Here is a 21,389-nt window from a genome sequence, read left to right on the forward strand (position 1 = left end):
AGAAACTTGGTAGAGGACTATAAGATGTCACTACATACCACATTTGGTAGCCCTAGGCCCAATGGTTATGGATGAGCAGATTTTTAAAGTTTTCACAAAATAGGCCTTATTTAAGCAAATTTTCAATTTTCTGACTCCCCAGGAAAGGGTCAAATTTGATCTCAGGGGCAACATTTGAAGAAACTTGATAGAGGACTGTAAGATGTCACTACATACCAAATTTGGTAGCCCTAGGCCCAATGGTTGTGGACGAGATTTTTTTTAAGTTTTCACAAAATAGGCCTTATATAAGCAAATTTTCAATTTTTTGACCCCCCCCCCCCCTGGGTCAGGGTCAAATTTGACCCCAGGGGCATAATTTGAACAAATTTGAAAGAGGTTCACCCCAGGAATATTCCTGAGAAATTTCATCAGAATTGGACCAGTAGTTTAGGAGAAGAAGATGTATAAAGAAAAAGTTAACGCACTGACGCACGCACGCACGCACGACGGACACAGGACCATGACATAAGCCCTGCTGGCCTCTGGCCAGTGGAGCTTAAAAAAACTTTGTTTAGGATCTCAATAATCTGTTAAAAGTCCATCCATATAAGTTCAACCTTATTAAATATAATACCGAGAACACTGGTCTCCTAAATTTTGAAGATTTTTTTAGCAAAACAACAAAAACACTAATTTACCAATTTTAGTCAAAACGCCGAGAATTTTTCCCAATCCAAAGGGACACGCTCCGACACGGCCCCATTCCCAAAAAGGTGAGAAAAAAACACTAAATAATTAAGATCAAAGTTTTTTTCGAATGTAAAAGTGACTTGTTCAATTATGTGGGAATTTTAGGTGAAGTGGTTAGGTTAATGCCTTAAATTCACAGATTTTAACCACGGAACTGTAGAGCTCCCGTATAATAACAAGGATAGAATTTGAGGGGGAAAAAAGGAAAAAAGGAAAAAAAGTTAATCACCAGCGGTACTCGAACCAGTGTCCTTTGAATTAAAAGGCTTGCGTCGTAACCACTCGGCCAGTCAAACTAACTCCCTCCTCTTTTTACTCGGCGTAAAATGACTACCAACTGCTTATAAAGCCCCGCGAACATTTCCCGCCTGTAGACACGACGGAAATAATCCGCAAATTTCATTGGCTGATTTGTGAGAATTCCGTCATATCGCTGGGTCCATTTGGAGATATAATAATAGCACAAGACACACTGACACATTCTGGCCCAGTTCCAATTACGCATTAAATTCCCGCCTGCAAAATCCCAGGGTTAGTTCTCGGCAAGTTAATCGTCGGGTGAAGACAAAATTGACTTTCTATGAACGCCTAAGTATTATAGCACAGTACTGCTTGCAATATATACAATAACATCAATTCTAGGGAAAGAAGTAATAAATGAAAATCTTTCGGTAAATGCAACCGGTTTGCATTGTGAGAGAAAACTACCGAAATATTTTAGAATAATCATTGAAATCGTTTGATTACCTTATTACACTTGCGCGACGTTCATGTCCAATAGCACGAGTGCGTGAAGAATATTTTCTTAATTTAATGAAAAGAAACGGGAACAAAATACATGAACAAAGAATTCAATTTATCTGTGACAAAATTTTGAAAGTGTCATTTCGACTGTCTTGCAACATGTCCCTTTAAATAATATGGTCGTTAAATACATGTGCGTAAAGTATCGTCCCAGATTAGCCGGTGTAGTCCGCACGGGCTAACCGGAGACGAGACTTTCTAGTTTTAAGAACGTCTCTTCGTAGCAAACATCAAGCTTAGGCGGCGAATGTCGTCCCCGATTAGCCTGTGCGGTCTGCACAAGTAAATCTGGGACGAAACTTTAGGCACATGCATTAAACCCCCTGTTCACATAGCATGGCCCAAATATTTCATTACTGATATAAGTTTGAAAACGCCTGTTCAATAATGAATTAACCCATTTATGCCTAGCGTCTAGAAAAAAGGCCTTGGCAAACAGCGTTGACCAAGATGCGACGCCGCATGATGCGGCGTCTCATCAGGGTCAGCGCTGTTTGCTTAAAAGAATTTCTGTTAAAAATATTCTAAATATGGAAATAAATATACTACGCATCCCTAATTTTGGAAATAAATTGATCCAATTAAGAAGGATGGGAGAGTCCACTAGGCATTCATGGGTTAAAAATTGCACTGCCCGATGGGGCAAGCCTACGGGAATATTTCAATTGTGTAGTCAAACATTGCGTACGTACCAATACATTATCGCGCACATTGACATTTCAATACAATACATAATTACAAACCTTTTCACTGCGGCTGTTTTATTTAGATGACCAGTTTCTATAAATCTGATCCATGTCAACTTCAAATTCTGCAAACTTTGGCCCGCAAGCTCATTTTTCCTTAAAGAAATTATCTCCATTATTGTGAACGTTCTATGAAAATACAAATGAACATCTTAATTAATTACACAATCGTATAGTTTACACAGTATTTATCACAATTGAAAAACTATTATATGTTATTTATTTCTGCTAGATAAAAAAATACAGTTTTACTTATTTCGGCTTCATTACAACATATGATTGTATATACGCACTTGCCACTTAGCGTAATACCCTGGTACATTCATTTCAACAGCCATATATTAACAAATCCCTTATCCAATAGTATAGCTCCGAATTTACATCCATGCCTTTTTAAACACCTGCACTAATCGTTCTCCGCATCTGGTTTTTCGCGACTAGGTCGATTGCACAACATGATTACAATGGAATCGCATTTTAACGGGACCCAGATTCCAAAGTTCTCCCCTAGCTGACTTGGTCAATCGTGATACATCAACTATCTCCGGAATCCTCCGTAAGATGGATCCTCAAGCGAGGCTTGGTCAATCGTGATACATCGACTATCTCCGAAATCTTCCGTACGAGAGGTCGTCTTGCTGAGCCAGTGTGTGACCTGGTTTACAAATTCATACTCTGACCTATCTGACCTATCAAAGATCTATTAATAAGCATTATGTTTATTTATAGATCTTCGGACACAGGACCCACATGTTGTTCAGTGGATTTTCTTGACGAGTTTGCAAACGGTCTGATTATCTTCGAATCAGTTAATAGTATCTTAAATAGATAATCATATGACAGTGATATGCCACGATTTTCGTTTGGTTGCATAAAACAAAACATGCAGATAAACACATTTTAAAATTTTACATATTTTTTATTGTAGTGCATACTAAACGTATGTGTTAATACAGGTAAAATACCAATCGTGATACATCGGCTATCTCGGATTCCTCCGTAAGATAGGCCTCGTGGCTAACGGTCGCCATATTGCCTTGTATTACTACTTTACTACCCAAAAGGTTGTCAGTCTATTGTTATGAGGCTGTATACATGCGCGTTGAACTAGCGCCAAACTTTTTACCGAAACTTTGATATTAAGAGCACTATTAACGTTCATTTGTGTTGCATTTTGACCTATTATCCAAGTGATTTACTTTTCCATTATTATTTAATCCCCCTATCATCCAATTTTTAAGATGAAATTACGGTGTTTACAAAACCAACCAAACCGAAAGTGAAACTGGATGCATTACGTTTCGCGATGTAAACATTAAATATTTGTTCAGTTTGAGGAAGCGAATCGATTATAGACGTTGGAATATGTATGCAATACAGACTATCATTGCCGATTGTAGTACTGGCAAAAAAATACCTTTTATGACAGGTCATGTATAGAACGTTAATCAAATAGTGACCATAAATCACTACAAATGTCTGGGTTGTTCATTAACCCATTTATGCCCAGTGGACTCTCCCATCCTTCTAAATTGGATCAATTTATTTCCAAAAGTAGGGGTGTCTGGTATATTTATTTCTATATTAAGAATATTTCTTACAGAAATTTCTTTAAGCAAACAAATGCAATGTCCTTTTTTCAGGACGCTAGGCATGAATGGGTTAATATAATTAATGCACGTTTCTGATCTAATTGCCTGTATCTAGTTGTAATTACCATGATATTGATAAAATTAAAACTTTTTTTTCTTAAATTAACATAACATGTTTTATTTTTATCATTTAGGGAATATATAATTGTATCATTATCATCATTAAATATTTTGAAAATGATCTAAATTATCATGATTACTTTAAAGTAGAATTTTTAAATTTTACTCATTATTTTTAATGAATTTGCACATTTGCTTGATTAAAAATAAAATGTATTAATAAGGGTTTCAGTTGTTTTAACCCATTTTTAGTTCTATTAAATTTAAAGTACTAACTACGTACATGTATGTGAAATGCTCTTGAGTTCGTTTCCTGGGCCTAGAACCAGTACTTGGGTGTCTCTTGGAGATTTCTTAAGAATGCTCCCACACTGGGGATCAAACCAGTGACCTCCAGATCATTAGGTGGACACCACATCCATTACACATCAGCGACCTTTAATTAGTAAATTACTTTAGTATTGCAGCATTATATAATGTAATGTTGCTACATATTTTTGGAAAATGATTAATGTGCAGTACTAAATAAATCTAAATGCATACAATTTTAATTGTGTATATTGTGTGATTATTAGTTACAAATTCCCTTTTTACAGGTATACTGGATTATGAAAGACTGATAAACATAAAATTGACAACTCTTCTCCCCAACGATACTTTGTGTGGCTCATTCTCAGAACAAACCCATAGTCAGTGAGAAAACTACAGTGTAAAAAGACCACTTGATTGTGACAATTATGGCTGACCAAGCAAATGTTATCATTTAAAATAAAGAAAACATCCAGTTCAATATACATTTTATACCAATTATGACATTGGCCAACACAGAAAATAATTATAAGGTTGGTTTTCCCAAAATTGACTGTTACAATTGGATACTGTTTTAAGCTTCACTCTACTTTGTCTGAAAATAAAAGTCCTAAATGATGTAATAGAAACATACATATTTAATTTTTAGTTTTACAAGGATATATATATACATACATATATTATAATATCTTTTTATCGATGGTCAATCAATTTAAGTTTAACTAATATATACATACACATTTTATACATGTGTATGCTTTGATTTTTTTCTATTGAAGCCAAATTAATATCCCATTAGATAGATAGATAATATCACAGCAGTATTCCTTTTTTGTCTGCAAGTACTGCAGACATCATGGATTATTATTTTACTGAGTCAGCCTTAATCTTTATATTATAATTGTTAAAACAGATTAAGATTTGCATTATACAATTGAGGATGCATTAAGATTAAAAAATGTATAAATTAATAAAGAATCAATAACAATCAGAAACTGTGCATTTTTTCAGTATTGTGTGAAAGGATTTGAAGTAATGATGTGTTTTTGAAATATGATTTATGTGAATTTGAATAAATATATAAAATTTAGTGATTTTCTCAGACAAAAACTGTTAATTACATACTAAAGTATTCAGAATGTATTATTGTAATATTCATTCGAATTTTTTAGTACAAAAAGCACTTTTCCCTGGCATTTGTATTTATAGTAATTGCATATTTTATAATTCTGACAGCATTTATAAACATTTATAGGTTTCATTTTTTGAGTATTTAAACAAGAGGGTCATGATGGCCTTGTATCACTCCACTGCTGAAAAAAAGGCTGAAACAAATTTCTCTGCATGTGCAAATACTTACCGGTAAATATAGGCCCTATTTAAGCACATGTACACTTTTGTGACCTTCTGGGCTGGGTCAAATTTAACCCCAGGGGCATAATTTGAGAAAACTTTGTAGAGGACTACTATATCTCACTACATACAAAATGTGGTAGCCCTAGGTCCTAGAGTTAAGGACAAGAATATTTTTAAAGTTTTCACAAAATAAGCAAGATATAAGCGTATATAATGTTCAATTTTGTGACATGCGGGTCAGGATCAAATTTGACCCAAAGGGCATAATTTGAAGAAACTTGGTAGAGGACTATAAGACGTTACTGCATACCAAATTTGGTAGCCATAGTCGAAATGGTTTTCGACAAGAAGATTTTTAAAGATTTCACAAAATAGGCGCTTTAAAAGCGTTTATTCAATTTTGTGACCCCCCGGGGCAGGGTCAAAGTTGACCCCAGAGGCATTATTTGAACAAATTTGGTAGAGGTTTATTAGATGTCACTACATACCAAATTTGGTAGCCCTAGGTTCAATGGTTATGGACAAAAGACTTTTCAAGTTTTCACAAAATAGGCCCCATATAAGCGTATGTTCAGTTTTGTGACCCTGGGCAGGGTCAAATTTGACCCAAGGGGCATAATTTGAACAAACTTGGTAGAGAACTATAACATGTCACTACATATTAAATTTGGTAGCCCTATGCCTTATGGTTAAGGACAAGAAGAGTTTTAAAATTTTCACAAAATAGGCACTATATAAGCATATAATTGATTTTGTGGCCCCAGGGGCAGGGTCAAATTTGACCCCTGGGGCATAATTTGAACAAACTAAGTAGAGGACTATACAATGTCACTACATACCAAATTGTGTAGCCCTAGGCCTAATGGTTATGGACAAGATTTTTTTTAAAGTTATCACAAAATAGGCATTATATAAGCATATGTTCAATTTTGTGACCCCCGGGGCAGGGTCAAATTTTACCCTAGGGATTAAATTTGAATAAATTTGGTAGAGGACTATTAGAATTCACTATATACCAAATTTGATAGCCCTAGGCCGGATTGTTATGGACAAGAAATTTTTTGAAGTTTTCACAAAATAGGCCTTATATAAGCATATGTTCAATTGTGTGACCCTCGGGGCAGGGTCAAACTTGACCCCAGGGGCATAATTTGAACAAACTTGGTAGAGGACTATAAGATGCCACTACATACCAAATTTGGTAGCCCTAGGCCCAATGGTTATGGACGAGAAGATTTGTAAAGTTTTCACAAAATATACCCTATATAAGCATATGTTCACTTTTGTGACCCCCGGGACAGGGTCAAATTTGACTCCAGGGGTTTAATTTGAACAAATTTGGTAGAGGACTATTAGATGTCTCTACATACCAAATTTGATAGCCCTAGGCCCAATGGTTATGGACGGGAGATTTTGAAAGTTTTCACAAAATAGGCCTTATTTAAGCAAATTTTCAATTTTGTGACCCCCAGGGCAGAGTCAAATTTGACCCCAGGGGCATAATTTGAACAAATTTGAAAGAGGTTCACCCCAGGAACATTCCTAAGAAATTGGACCAGTAGTTTAGGAGAAGATGTTTAAAGGAAAAGATTATGCATGGATGCACGATGGACACATGACCTTTGGCCAGTGGAGCTAAAAATCAAATTAAACATTTAGTTTTGATGTAAAATCAGTTTTTATATGCAAGTGTCTATTTCACTTATAAATTAAAACAGCATATTATTCATTATTGAAAAGATTATTCCAAGCTTGATGTCATATTTCAACTTTGCATAGTGTAGTTAATTGAACATTGTATTGAACTGTATGGGCAGCTATATTTTTTAATTTATGTATGTTGTATTATACAAAATGCATTATTTCTACCACAAGTAGACCATATAAGGCCTACTGCTACTAAATAGGCACTGGTATGAATTTGACACTGTTTTTGATGCTCATACAAAACTTTAATTATTACAACACTTTAGTATATTAAATATTTTCAAGTTTTTGTTCAACATTTTTTGCAAAAGAAAAGAGTGTCTTAATGCATTTGAAAATATACTTAAAACAAACTAAAAATGCATTTTAACATACCTTTTTCCTGGTAAAGTGTATTTGGGATGATAAAAAATACACTTGAAGAGTATTAATGCTGGAAAAATGCAGAAAAAAATACATTTGTTTCTGTTAGAAGTGTGTCTTGTCTGCATTTTTAAGTGTATTAAATACATCAAATGCAGATAAATACAATGCCAATACTGTTACATGTATTGTAATGGACATAAAATGCACTTGCTCTTGTAATTAAATGCTTTAGTGAATTGAAATAACCTTTTATAACGTTTTAACAATTAATAATACCTTTTTATATAAATTTTCTTTTGAAATGTGACACTTAATAGATTTTTGCACCACTAGTAAGAGATATAATTTGTGCTCATAATGCTTTATCATTACACTATATAATATCATTTGTTGTATGAAAATTGCCCGTAAAATTCATGTGAAAGCTCAAGAGATCAATAGCAGCGTGCTATACCCTGCTCCTTTTTACATGACTTGATGGTATTTAGTCCCCAATTCTACATGGCTAAGGGAAAATTAATGTGCAGATTTGACAAATAAGTCTTAACTGGGATCCAATAGGCAGACTTTCATATTACTTGTATTTAATTTAAATCATGATCTGAATTGCTCTTTGGCAAATCTTTGTTGGTCACAGTAGTCAACTGAATTTTGTTCACTTTGTAGTGATTATATTTTCTATATTTATCAGACAACATCTTTCTTCAAAAGTTTAACATGATTGCTTGGTTAATTTAGAAACAAGATCAATGCATCATAACATAAAATGAAAATATGTGTAATAGTAAAAATGGCAGCAAAAAAGCACTAGATTATCTGCCTTAAATCTGAGACGATGTGTTGATGTATTGGAATTTCTCATAAATAATGTGTTCCATAGTTGTATAATTGTATAGTCGCATGCATGAGTGGTGTCAATGTCACAATACCAAGTAAAGCCTATAATTTACTAAAACAATTTGAAGTTTGATGTGTGTTTTTTTCAAGATCTGTTATATATAATTATATATACATGTATATATATATTGTTGAAAAGTTAACATGCAATAAGTTTACTGTAATTAAGTGACAAATAGTTTTACTGATTTGGTTGGATGCATATATGCAGTTATATCATGGTTTGTGCAGAGGACAGTAGCAAAAACAAGTGCTGTCTCCGTAGGATGACATACGCCCCCGATAAACGCTTTAATAGAAGTTATGAGCATTTTTCAAAACCTAAACGCCGACCCTAAGTTCAATGTCAAAGGGGTCAAAATTTGTGTGTGTATGGGAAGGCCTTGTCCATACATGCATACCAAATATGAATGTTACATCTGAAGCGACATAGAAGTTATGAGCATTTTTTCGAAACCTAAATGCAAAGTGTGACGGATAGACAGACGGACAGTGCGATCACTATATGCCCTCCTTTGGGGGCATAAAAATGTGTTTCACATTGTTTTGGTAAATTAGTAATGTAGTTAAATGAGCAGAATCATCAATTATAAAGTTATTGATTATAAAGTGTTGCTGGCATATTTGATGCATTCATCTAGCTATAAGAAGGTCCCTGTTTTATCCCCACTGGCACCGAGTGAGGGTTCTCAAAATCTTTAAACAATATGAATAACTACATATAGGGTCGAGAGCCTTGTTGATATGGGGGCTAAACACCTGAAATCAAAGCGACCCAGGTTAAAGGCCGAGGCCAAATAAATAAATCAGAGGCCGCATGAGCCTGCTATACTCTGAACAAGTATTGTTTCTTCTCAGAAAACTGGCTTAAGTGTCTTACTAAGCTTTAGACTTTGAGTTTCAGTGCAATCAATCTAAAATAAATTGATCAAATTAAATAATAATTTGTAAAAAATAATCATTCTGCACAAATTCAATTATTTACTTTACCTGTGTGCATGAATCATTTCAGCCTTGATGGTTAGTGAACTATGTCAAAAGCACCATATCTATGAAACACTTGTTTTTTTAATAGTGCAATGTTCCACAGAAATGATGCTGATGATTATTCTACACGATGATGAATTATTTGATATATTTCTAAATTCCATTTCCACCAACAATTCGGATATTCCACTACCAGTTCACATGCTTCATACACAGTTGAAAATAACACTATTTCACTCAACAACCGTGACACATGTACTCAATTTTTCAACTTTTCGCAATTAAAATTGTCTTCTACTGTTATTGTTGTTGTTGTACTTTTGAAAGTAGTTCGAAAGATGGCGACCATTAACCCAGAGATTGATTTATGAAATAAATCGTCTGCTGATCCAGAGTGGTAAAATACATGTTAAACAACGCTGTGGAAGAGTATTTTAGAGTTGTTCAATGTAAGAAAATATATTACATCGAAAATACAAATACTTGTCAAATACATTTTTCATAGTGACTGAAAAAGTACACTTTATTTTAAATCATATAATAATACGCTCGTTTGTAAATAAACTTTATGCACCAACCTATATAATGTGGGCATTACTTTACTTGCGCATAAACTCAGCATGCGTATTATTTAACTATGATTATTGCATTTCCAAATACTGACATGATTATACATATTAGGTTAACTTATAGTGCAATTAAACGTGTATTGTTTGGACATAAACCTACCATTTGTGCGTATACAATGTAAGCACATCCCTTGCATGCGAAGTGAATAATGCACTTCTTCTTGAGTTATACTAAAATATTGTCATTCTGATTGATGTCTTCTGTTCATATCAACTGTCAACATTTGATTGTTTTGATTAGTTCTCATAATCTCTCCTAATCTTATTTAAGCATAATTAGTACATATGACGTACTTAAGGACGTGTTTCGTCAGAACCTGAAAGCGGCTGCGTCCTGACAAATCACAATATTACTTCTGTGTTTGCATAACCGACATTTTGTTACCGCTGTATCCAACATTTTGTGTTTCCGCTGTGCATTTCCAGCATTTTATGTTTTCCTTGTTTATAACCGACTTTTTGTGTTTATGTTGTCAATAACCGACATTTTGTGTTTCCGTTGTCTATAACCGACATTTTGTGTTTCCGTTGTCTAAAACCGACATTTTGTGTTTCTGTTGTCTGTAACCGACATTTTGTGTTGTTGTTGTCTATAACCGACATTTTGTGTTTCCGTAGTCTATAACTGACATTTTGTGTTTCCGTTGTCTATAACCGACAATTTGTGTTGCCGTTGTCTATAACCGACATTTTGTGTTTCCATTGTCTATAACCGTGTCTATAACCGACATTTTGTGTTTCCGTTGTCTGTAACCGACATTTTGTGTTGGCGTTGTCTGTTACCGACATTTTGTGTTTCCGTTGTCTATAACCGACATTTTGTGTTTCCGTTGTCTGTTACCGACATTTTCTGTTGTCATAGTCTATAACCGACCATTTGTGTTTCCGTTGTCTTAACCGACATTTTGTGTTTCCGTTGTCTATATCCGACATTTTGTGTTTCCATTGTCTGTTACCGACATTTTGTGTTATCATAGTCTATAACCGACATTTTGTGTTTCCGTTGTCTATAACCGACATTTTGTGTTTCCGTTGTCTATATCCGACATTTTGTGTTTCCGTTGTCTATAATCGACATTTTGTGTTGTCGTTGTCTATAACCGACATTTTGTGTTTCCGTTGTCTATATCCGACATTTTGTGTTTCCGTTGTCTATAATCGACATTTTGTGTTGTCGTTGTCTATAACCGACATTTTGTGTTTCCGTTGTCTATAACCGACATTTTGTGTTTCCGTTGTCTGTTACCGACATTTTGTTTCCGTAGTCTTTAACCGACATTTATAATTTTGTGTTTCCGTTGTCTATAACCTTCATTTTGTGTTCCGTTGTCTATTACCGACATTTTGTGTTGCCGGTGTCTATAACCGACAGTATGTGCTGCCGTTTTCTTTAACCGACATTTTGCATTTCCGTTGTCAATAGACGACATTTTATGTTTCCGTTGTCAAGAGCCGACATGTTGTGCTTCCGTTTTCGATAATTGAAGTTATGTGTTGCCATTGTCAATAGCCGACATTTTATGTTTCCGTTGTCATAAGCCGACATTTTGTGTTTCCGTTGTCTGTTACTGACATTTTGTGTTGTCATAGTCTATAACCGACATTTTGTGTTTCCGTTGTCTATAACCGACATTTTGTGTTTCCGTTGCCTATATCCGACATTTTGTGTTTCCGTTGTCTATAATCGACATTTTGTGTTTCCGTTGTCTGTTACCGACATTTTGTGTTGTCATAGTCTATAACCGACATTTTGTGTTTCCGTTGTCTTAACCGACATTTTGTGTTTCCGTTGTCTATATCCAACATTTTGTGTTTCCATTGTCTGTTACCGACATTTTGTGTTGTCATAGTCTATAACCGACATTTTGTGTTTCCGTTGTCTATAACCGACATTTTGTGTTGAGGATAAAGCTGAGGTAGGTTTTGATGAATGATATAATGTAATAAACTTAGGCATTCTGTCCTCAAATGATCACTCATTAATGATTACAATTTTACAATTTCATGTTGATTAATAATGGAAACTAATAACTCAATATAAACATTAATATCTTTGTGTATTTATGATTACACCCATTTATAAATCAATAGGTATATTATGGAGTCAGCATGTTAAATTGGCATTTTAATTGCAGGAACTGTGCAAAATAAGCATAACACATGTACTTTTAAATTTTTAGTGCTCTGCTTATTTTCCATTAATACATTTCTTTCTCAACTGATTACCCATGCTTTCAGGACTCTATTGGACCAGACAGAGTTGCAGGTTATGGTCATGTGATGGACCTGGCTGAGTATTTGTTTCATTTAAAAGACAAGGAAAGTAAGGCCATCACCAACGCAGAAGCTGACCACATCGTGAAACTGTGGTGTAAAATGTCCCCTTACGACCAGTCGCCGTCAAAATATAAGGACCGACATCAGACCCAGCTGATCAAGGGACGCTTCAAGGCAACAAAGACAACCCGGATACAGCTGGTTCCTGGAGTCCAGAGTGTCAGAAGGCAAGAAAACTACACAACATCACATTAGTTAATTTTCAATTTATAATTTGTTATGACCCTTATTTGAAGAAGAGGGGGTATATTGTTTTTGGCCTGTCTGTCTGTCTGTCATTCTGTCCCAAAACTTTAACCTTGGTCATAACTTTTGCAATATTGAAGATAGCAACTTGATATTTGGCATGCATGTGTATCTCATGAACCTGCACATTTTGAGTGGTGAAAGGTCAAGGTCATCCTTTAAAGTCAAAGTCAAATATATAGGTCAAAATCGCTCAAAAGGGGAAATAGTGTTTCTCAAGCACATCATTTGTTATTAATGTTCCACAAGTTTATCAGGATTTATTAGCAAATAAGCAACATGTATCAAACCTATTTTCACTGTTTTATTTCTGTTATTATTGTGTCTGTATTATTCATAAAAAATAAACCATTATATTTAACAATTACAGATGTGCTTTGGCCCCACACCTTGGCCCAGCCACCTGGCCTGACTGTAACAGGTATCAGGAAGCCTTGCTGGTCAAGTTGTGCGCAGCCTTTCCGGGTTCCACCACCAAAGATGGCGTTCAACAGGCGCGGTGGCGGACAGTACTGGAGAAGTACAACCTAATAAGAGAGATGGTCTTCAACAGTCAGCGCGTGATACAGAATACACGCATTCAGCTGTCTGATATAAACCAGCGCACCTTGGCTGCTTGGTAGGTATTTATTGACTAGTACGGTACACATATACATAAATATTATCGGCATATTATAATATTTCATTAACATTTTGAGTCAATTTATATATTACTTTATTTATATGACAATAATAATCGATTAACATAAGAAAGGCTTTTTATGCCCCTTTTTAAAAAAAAGGGGGTATATTGTTTTTGGCCTGTCTGTCATTCTGTCCCAAAACTTTAAGAAATCTTAAAGTTTTGTTATACCTTTTGCAATATTGAAGATAGCAACTTCATATTTGGCGTGCATGTGTATCTCATAAAGCCGCACATTTTTAGTGGTGAAATGTAAAGGTCATCCTTTAAGGTCAAAGGTAAAAAAAAGAAACAAAGCGGCGTATTTGGGGGTATTGTGTTTCTGACAAACACATCTCTTGTTCTTGTTTCTATTAAAAAATATATAGATTATAATTTATATATTTGTCTGATTTCAGGTTCAGTGCTCGTGGAAAGCGCAGAGAAAGAACCTTGCTGGAACAGGGACTTGCCCTTCAGTCAGTTCCACTGGTAGCGCCTGAATCACTGCCAGCGCCCCTTAAAAGGCCAGTTTCCTTGGAAATGGGAACCACTGAACCACACAAGTTCCCCATCCAGATCACCACGAAAGGCTCCCTCATTCATCAAGTGCGCAGAAGAATTCTGCCACCAGATGAGGTAAAGCATGAAGTGCCGGTGCCCATAGCACCAGCCCCATTGGTGCGTTTTGTGACTGCTCCCGCCCCTGACCTGGCACTGACTTCGTCGATTTCAGCCCCAGCCGAATCTTACCTGCCATACTCTACAAAGCATTACAGGAAGAGGAAGCTGGAGGCTGAGCAGGCAGGGGAGTTCCGGAGACAGTACCACAAGAAACTGCCCTACCGCAGCTGCAACAAATGTTTTGAGGACAGGAATACGGGTGGGCACAAACAGTACTATGGAAATTGGTGGTGACCCTTCAAGTCATCAGAGTCTTATGAAGAGTGGATAGATGCTCTTAAGTTGAAGGACTATGGAAAGAAGAAACCAAATGAAAAAAGTTAAACATTAATAGCTGGACATTCATCATTCACACTTAAACAATATCTGGATATAATAGCATTTTCTGACACTGTGCTTTTGGGCTTATACAACAACAGTATTAACATTTACTTTAACGACAACAGAATTAATATCAACTTTAGTAACAATTAAACAAATCTTAATGCTGCCTAGCTTTTATTGAGAATTACACAGTGGTTTATTCATTTGTGTGTTGCATATATAGAAGCTAGAAGGTCCCAAGCCCTTATGGTACATGTCACAAGTAAAGTGACATCTGCCTTGAAAAGCAGAGGGAGAACGAATTGTGTTTTTTAAAGCTTCGAATAATGTATTTACACATTTGATGTTTCTTTACTTTTGGAAATAGTTAATTTATATGACATTTATAATTGCAACCAATATTGCTGTTAACGGGAACTTCCTTATAGTGTAAGCAAACACACCGTTTCGCGTGAAGAGGAAATCCAGGTTCAAATCCTGGTGGGGATCCCAAATAAGCAGCAACTCTTTTAATGTAAATAATGCACAGAATATTATTTGTTTTCATAGTGAATGGATTTTAATATTTATATTAAAATTGATACCAAGATGTTTTTTTAATTCTGTATCACACACAAGCACACATATAGTAGTAATAATGTTGTTATACTATAGGATTTATGATTAATATTAGGACACTATCATTACCTTCAAACTATATTAGACCTCAAAAACAAAACCTCAGTATTCTGACTCGTTTATTTATCATAATTGTTACCCTTTTTTCACTTAAAAAAAGGAAATGGTTTGTTTGAATGAAGTGTGCATCTTTGTATCGGCTACAGAATCCTATATTCATATCTTCAAGGTCATCATATAAGGCAAATACTGATTAATGTACACAATTATTAGGTCTGATATTGAAATTTGTAGACATAAAAGCCGATATATGTTAAGCAAAGGTAACATAAATGATGGTTTGGGTACGAATGTAAAGGTACATAGCAACGTGGTATAAATGTAAATAATTGGATTTTTTAATTTCTAATAAGTCTCAGATGCACCATCCTAGATATATGTGATTATATGTCAAAATTAACATAATAGTGTGTTAATTTCAGTCAACATAAATGATGGTTTGGGTACGAATGTAAAGGTACATAGCAGCATGGTACGAATGTAAATAATTGGATTTTTTATTTTTAATAAGTCTCTGATGCACCATCCTAGATATATGTGATTATATGTCAAAATTGACATAATAGTGAGTTATTTTCAGTCATATTATATAATTTAATAAAAGCATTTATGGAAGGCCGGGATGTTGAAGATCTGCAGGGATCCTCTGAGCTAGCCGGGCTTATATGTTCATATACCAGGGTGATTATTGATTGACATTATGGCTGGATCGACATTGTTTAACTGATAAAATCAATATGAACTTACCATGTATAGGTTGTTTATAGTAGTGTATGTTTCTAATACGGATGGCTGTCAGCGGGTTCTTGAAGGAATTGAGTTTTCGACCGTGAAAATGACCCAAATTATACCAAAACCAACATACCGGAATATATGCTGCGTTCGCGTGTTTCATAATAATCCACAATTACTGCGTTTCCTCAGTGCTTTGGTTTTAAAGAGGCCGTGACCCCAAATTCGCACCAAACTGATAACAATATTAGTCATGAATTTAATTACTCAAATTACAGACAAAATGTATACATAGCTGATTAAAAAAGATACACGTGTATACACACTGTTTAAAACGTGTTTAGCTTTATGAGGATTTGGTGTGCTTTGCGTTGCAAACATCGAGATTCCGCATTTTCCTTCTACATATTTCATACCTAAAAATGCGATTCCGCCGGTAAAAACATTAAAACCAATCACTATATACTACAAATTGCTTACTCCTGTGGAACGGTATAATCTCAACTAAAAAAGACATTTTTTGGGTGAGACCAAGACAATACGGCCCTTGAATGTTTATTATTTAATTCACAATATACTATAAAGATCATTACAAAATGTTATGTAAAACCTTAACCTTTAGTAAAAGAATAAAGTAAACATTTTGCACGTAAGGAATCCTATAACCTTCATTTTCTTCAAACGCATTCTAAGCTGAGTACAATTAAGAAAAATAAAACAGCTTTGTCAGGTGATTGTAAGAAACCTCTTTACACGAAGCAAAGCTCATTATGTTTTCCACGTCTTTTCTGGCTACTTATTGGTTGATTGTAACCCACGTTCGCGCAAGGTTCCCGCTCTAGTCTCAATCCTTAAAACGTACCGATTTGATTTCTTGTTGACCATCGATGCTTTCAGTGCATTAAGGTAGAAGCAGAATAACAAAACAAGTGCCATTTAAAGAAAGCATGTCTTCAAGTAAAATACGAAGATTTTTGTGTACAGAGTATAGCATTGAACATCACTGATTTAGATTACTGCAACCACGAGTTGCGGTTAGAAACCACTATACAGAAGAAGTGAACCGAATTGGGTTCTTATCGTATTGCGTGCAGGAAAGCCTTCACATTGTTAACACCCATATCATTTAAACTGCTTTAAAAATTGTTGACATCATGCACTCAACCAGTGTGCGTGTTATCAAACTGACCGCATGCAACGCTCAAGTCAGGACTTCCAATTTGCGCATGTTTAGCATAGTAGTACCTGCATACACAACTTGTAACAGCTGTGCAGAAGTTTCACTAACAATCATTCATACCACTGATCGTATTATTGTTTTAAACAGCAGTCTCTGTGGCGCAATCGGTTAGCGCGTTCGGCTGTTAACCGAAAGGTTGGTGGTTCAAGCCCACCCAGGGACGTTTGTTTTATCAATTCCAACCGGTGTTGTATTGAGTTTTAAACATAGTATATTTTGTTTCCATATTTTGCCACGAGTTTTCATGGTTATTACCATATTAAAGAACGTATTGAACCGTAAAAAAATGTACATATCCCAGGCAATATTTAAGCAGTCAGTTGCATGATTCGGAGGACAAGACGTTAACATTTTCTTAACTGGCACTTAAACCTTATCACGACACCACTACTTGTATACCTAATTTATTTATGGGGATTGGCTTTGAAGAAAACGTTTTGGTAAGAATTTGTGTTTGAGTTTATATTATGCCTTTGTTGATTTTGTTATTTATAAAGTGCGATACAAATATGGGCATGTGACTTGAAGTTTTTACTTTGTTTAAGACGATGCATATACAGTTGTTAAAATATATAAGTTGAAATACATTTAGCACAATTAAAAAAAAAAAAACACTAGGAACAAAACAACAGTGATTCCACTGGGGATTGAACCCAGGTCCTTCCGCGTGTTAAGCGGATGTGATAACCACTACACCATGGAATCGCTATATAGCATGACTTGTGTTTACAATATAATCGTTCGGTTTTAACGTATTATTTGAGCTACGAATTTACAAGTGTCCTCCTTACATAATTGACACATTTCTGATCGGTTAGTGTAATGATATCACAAACATTTGAACACATATCAAATTAATTATAGAACGAATCGTACCTGCGTGAGCTTCCAAAATTAACAGCCCATCGGATGGAGACGACCCAGAACTGTTCGGCATGTGAGGCATTTCCCAAGTTTATAAAATACCGTGTTTGCATATCTAACGATAAAACAGTTCGCCCAACGGGGGACTCGAACCCCCGACCCTCAGATTAAAAGTCTGATGCTCTACCGACTGAGCTAGCCGGGCTGATATGTTCATATACCAGGGTGATTATTGATTGACATTATGGCTGGATCGACATTGTTTAACTGATAAAATCAATATGAACTTACCATGTATAGGTTGTTTATAGTAGTGTATGTTTCTAATACGGATGGCTGTCAGCGGGTTCTTGAAGGAATTGAGTTTTCGACCGTGAAAATGACCCAAATTATACCAAAACCAACATACCGGAATATATGCTGCGTTTGCGTGTTTCATAATAATCCACAATTACTGCGTTTCCTCAGTGCTTTGGTTTTAAAGAGGCCGTGACCCCAAATTCGCACCAAACTGATAACAATATTAGTCATGAATTTAATTACTCAAATTACAGACAAAATGTATACATAGCTGATTAAAAAAGATACACGTGTATACACACTGTTTAAAACGTGTTTAGCTTTATGAGGATTTGGTGTGCTTTGCGTTGCAAACATCGAGATTCCGCATTTTCCTTCTACATATTTCATACCTAAAAATGCGATTCCGCCGGTAAAAACATTAAAATCAATCACTATATACTACAAATTGCTTACTCCTGTGGAACGGTATAATCTCAACTAAAAAAGGCATTTTTTGGGTGAGACCAAGACAATAAGGCCCTTGACTGTGTATTATTTAATTCACAATATACTATAAAGATCATTACAAAATGTTATGTAAAACCTTAACCTTTAGTAAAAGAATAAAGTCAACATTTTGCACGTAAGGAATCCTATAACCTTCATTTTCTTCAAACGCATTCTAAGCTGAGTACAATTAAGAAAAATAAAACAGCTTTGTCAGGTGATATGTAAGAAACCTCTTTACACGAAGCAAAGCTCATTATGTTTTCCACGTCTTTTCTGGCTACTTATTGGTTGATTGTAACCCACGTTCGCGCAAGGTTCCCGCTCTAGTCTCAAACCTTAAAACGTACCGATTTGATTTCTTGTTGACCATCGATGCTTTCAGTGCATTAAGGTAGAAGCAGAATAACAAAACAAGTGCCATTTAAAGAAAGCATGTCTTCAAGTAAAATACGAAGATTTTTGTGTACAGAGTATAGCATTGAACATCACTGATTTAGATTACTGCAACCACGAGTTGCGGTTAGAAACCACTATACAGAAGAAGTGAACCGAATTGGGTTCTTATCGTATTGCGTGCAGGAAAGCCTTCACATTGTTAACACCCATATCATTTAAACTGCTTTAAAAATTGTTGACATCATGCACTCAACCAGTGTGCGTGTTATCAAACTGACCGCATGCAACGCTCAAGTCAGGACTTCCAATTTGCGCATGTTTAGCATAGTAGAACCTGCATACACAACTTGTAACAGCTGTGCAGAAGTTTCACTAACAATCATTCATTCCACTGATCGTATTATTGTTTTAAACAGCAGTCTCTGTGGCGCAATCGGTTAGCGCGTTCGGCTGTTAACCGAAAGGTTGGTGGTTCAAGCCCACCCAGGGACGTTTGTTTTATCAATTCCAACCGGTGTTGTATTGAGTTTTAAACATAGTATATTTTGTTTCCATATTTTGCCACGAGTTTTCATGGTTATTACCATATTAAAGAACGTATTGAACCGTAAAAAAATGTACATATCCCAGGCAATATTTAAGCAGTCAGTTGCATGATTCGGAGGACAAGACGTTAACATTTTCTTAACTGGCACTTAAACCTTATCACGACACCACTACTTGTATACATAATTTATTTATGGGGATTGGCTTTGAAGAAAACGTTTTGGTAAGAGTTTGTGTTTGAGTTTATATTATGCCTTTGTTGATTTTGTTATTTATAAAGTGCGATACAAATATGGGCATGTGACTTGAAGTTTTTACTTTGTTTAAGTAGATGCATATACAGTTGTTAAAATATATAAGTTGAAATACATTTAGCACAATTAAAAAAAAACAACAATAGGAACAAAACAACAGTGATTCCACTGGGGATTGAACCCAGGTCCTTCCGCGTGTTAAGCGGATGTGATAACCACTACACCATGGAATCGCTATATAGCATGACTTGTGTTTACAATATAATCGTTCGGTTTTAACGTATTATTTGAGCTACGAATTTACAAGTGTCCTCCTTACATAATTGACACATTTCTGATCGGTTAGTGTAATGATATCACAAACATTTGAACACATATCAAATTAATTATAGAACGAATCGTACCTGCGTGAGCTTCCAAAATAAACAGCCCATCGGATGGAGACGACCCAGAACTGTTCGGCATGTGAGCCATTTCCCAAGTTTATAAAATACCGTGTTTGCATATCTAACGATAAAACAGTTCGCCCAACGGGGGACTCGAACCCCCGACCCTCAGATTAAAAGTCTGATGCTCTACCGACTGAGCTAGCCGGGCTTATATGTTCATATACCAGGGTGATTATTGATTGACATTATGGCTGGATCGACATTGTTTAACTGATAAAATCAATATGAACTTACCATGTATAGGTTGTTTATAGTAGTGTATGTTTCTAATACGGATGGCTGTCAGCGGGTTCTTGAAGGAATTGAGTTTTCGACCGTGAAAATGACCCAAATTATACCAAAACCAACATACCGGAATATATGCTGCGTTTGCGTGTTTCATAATAATCCACAATTACTGCGTTTCCTCAGTGCTTTGGTTTTTAAAGAGGCCGTGACCCCAAATTCGCACCAAACTGATAACAATATTAGTCATGAATTTAATTACTCAAATTACAGACAAAATGTATACATAGCTGATTAAAAAAGATACACGTGTATACACACTGTTTAAAACGTGTTTAGCTTTATGAGGATTTGGTGTGCTTTGCGTTGCAAACATCGAGATTCCGCATTTTCCTTCTACATATTTCATACCTAAAAATGCGATTCCGCCGGTAAAAACATTTAAATCAATCACTATATACTACAAATTGCTTACTCCTGTGGAACGGTATAATCTCAACTAAAAAAGACATTTTTTGGGTGAGACCAAGACAATAAGGCCCTTGACTGTGTATTATTTAATTCACAATATACTATAAAGATCATTACAAAATGTTATGTAAAACCTTAACATTTAGTAAAAGAATAAAGTCAACATTTTGCACGTAAGGAATCCTATAACCTTCATTTTCTTCAAACGCATTCTAAGCTGAGTACAATTAAGAAAAATAAAACAG

General features: G+C 35.4%; 1 protein-coding gene and 6 non-coding genes across 7 annotated transcripts; 3 read left to right on the forward strand and 4 right to left on the reverse strand.

The window, feature by feature from the left end:
- The first annotated feature begins 12,491 nt into the window (after positions 1 to 12,491).
- LOC127848656 (uncharacterized) lies at positions 12,492 to 14,684 on the forward strand. Its single transcript, XM_052381236.1, has 3 exons — positions 12,492 to 12,749; positions 13,199 to 13,447; positions 13,909 to 14,684. The coding sequence occupies exons 1-3, from the start codon at positions 12,526 to 12,528 to the stop codon at positions 14,405 to 14,407; spliced, it is 972 nt and encodes a 323-aa protein (XP_052237196.1). The 5' UTR covers positions 12,492 to 12,525; the 3' UTR covers positions 14,408 to 14,684.
- A 2,552-nt stretch (positions 14,685 to 17,236) lies between these two features.
- Positions 17,237 to 17,310, forward strand: Trnan-guu (transfer RNA asparagine (anticodon GUU)). Its single transcript has one exon. It is a non-coding gene; the product is annotated as a tRNA-Asn (tRNA).
- A 469-nt stretch (positions 17,311 to 17,779) lies between these two features.
- Trnav-aac (transfer RNA valine (anticodon AAC)) lies at positions 17,780 to 17,852 on the reverse strand. Its single transcript has one exon. It is a non-coding gene; the product is annotated as a tRNA-Val (tRNA).
- A 291-nt stretch (positions 17,853 to 18,143) lies between these two features.
- Positions 18,144 to 18,216, reverse strand: Trnak-uuu (transfer RNA lysine (anticodon UUU)). The gene has a single exon. It is a non-coding gene; the product is annotated as a tRNA-Lys (tRNA).
- A 1,401-nt stretch (positions 18,217 to 19,617) lies between these two features.
- Positions 19,618 to 19,691, forward strand: Trnan-guu (transfer RNA asparagine (anticodon GUU)). The gene has a single exon. It is a non-coding gene; the product is annotated as a tRNA-Asn (tRNA).
- Positions 19,692 to 20,159: 468 nt separating this feature from the next.
- On the reverse strand, positions 20,160 to 20,232 carry Trnav-aac (transfer RNA valine (anticodon AAC)). Its single transcript has one exon. It is a non-coding gene; the product is annotated as a tRNA-Val (tRNA).
- Positions 20,233 to 20,523: 291 nt separating this feature from the next.
- Positions 20,524 to 20,596, reverse strand: Trnak-uuu (transfer RNA lysine (anticodon UUU)). The gene has a single exon. It is a non-coding gene; the product is annotated as a tRNA-Lys (tRNA).
- Between the last annotated feature and the right edge of the window lie 793 nt (positions 20,597 to 21,389).

The sequence above is a fragment of the Dreissena polymorpha genome, chromosome 10 (assembly GCF_020536995.1).
Source record: "Dreissena polymorpha isolate Duluth1 chromosome 10, UMN_Dpol_1.0, whole genome shotgun sequence".
In the NCBI taxonomy this organism is placed as follows: Eukaryota; Metazoa; Mollusca; class Bivalvia; order Myida; family Dreissenidae; genus Dreissena; species Dreissena polymorpha.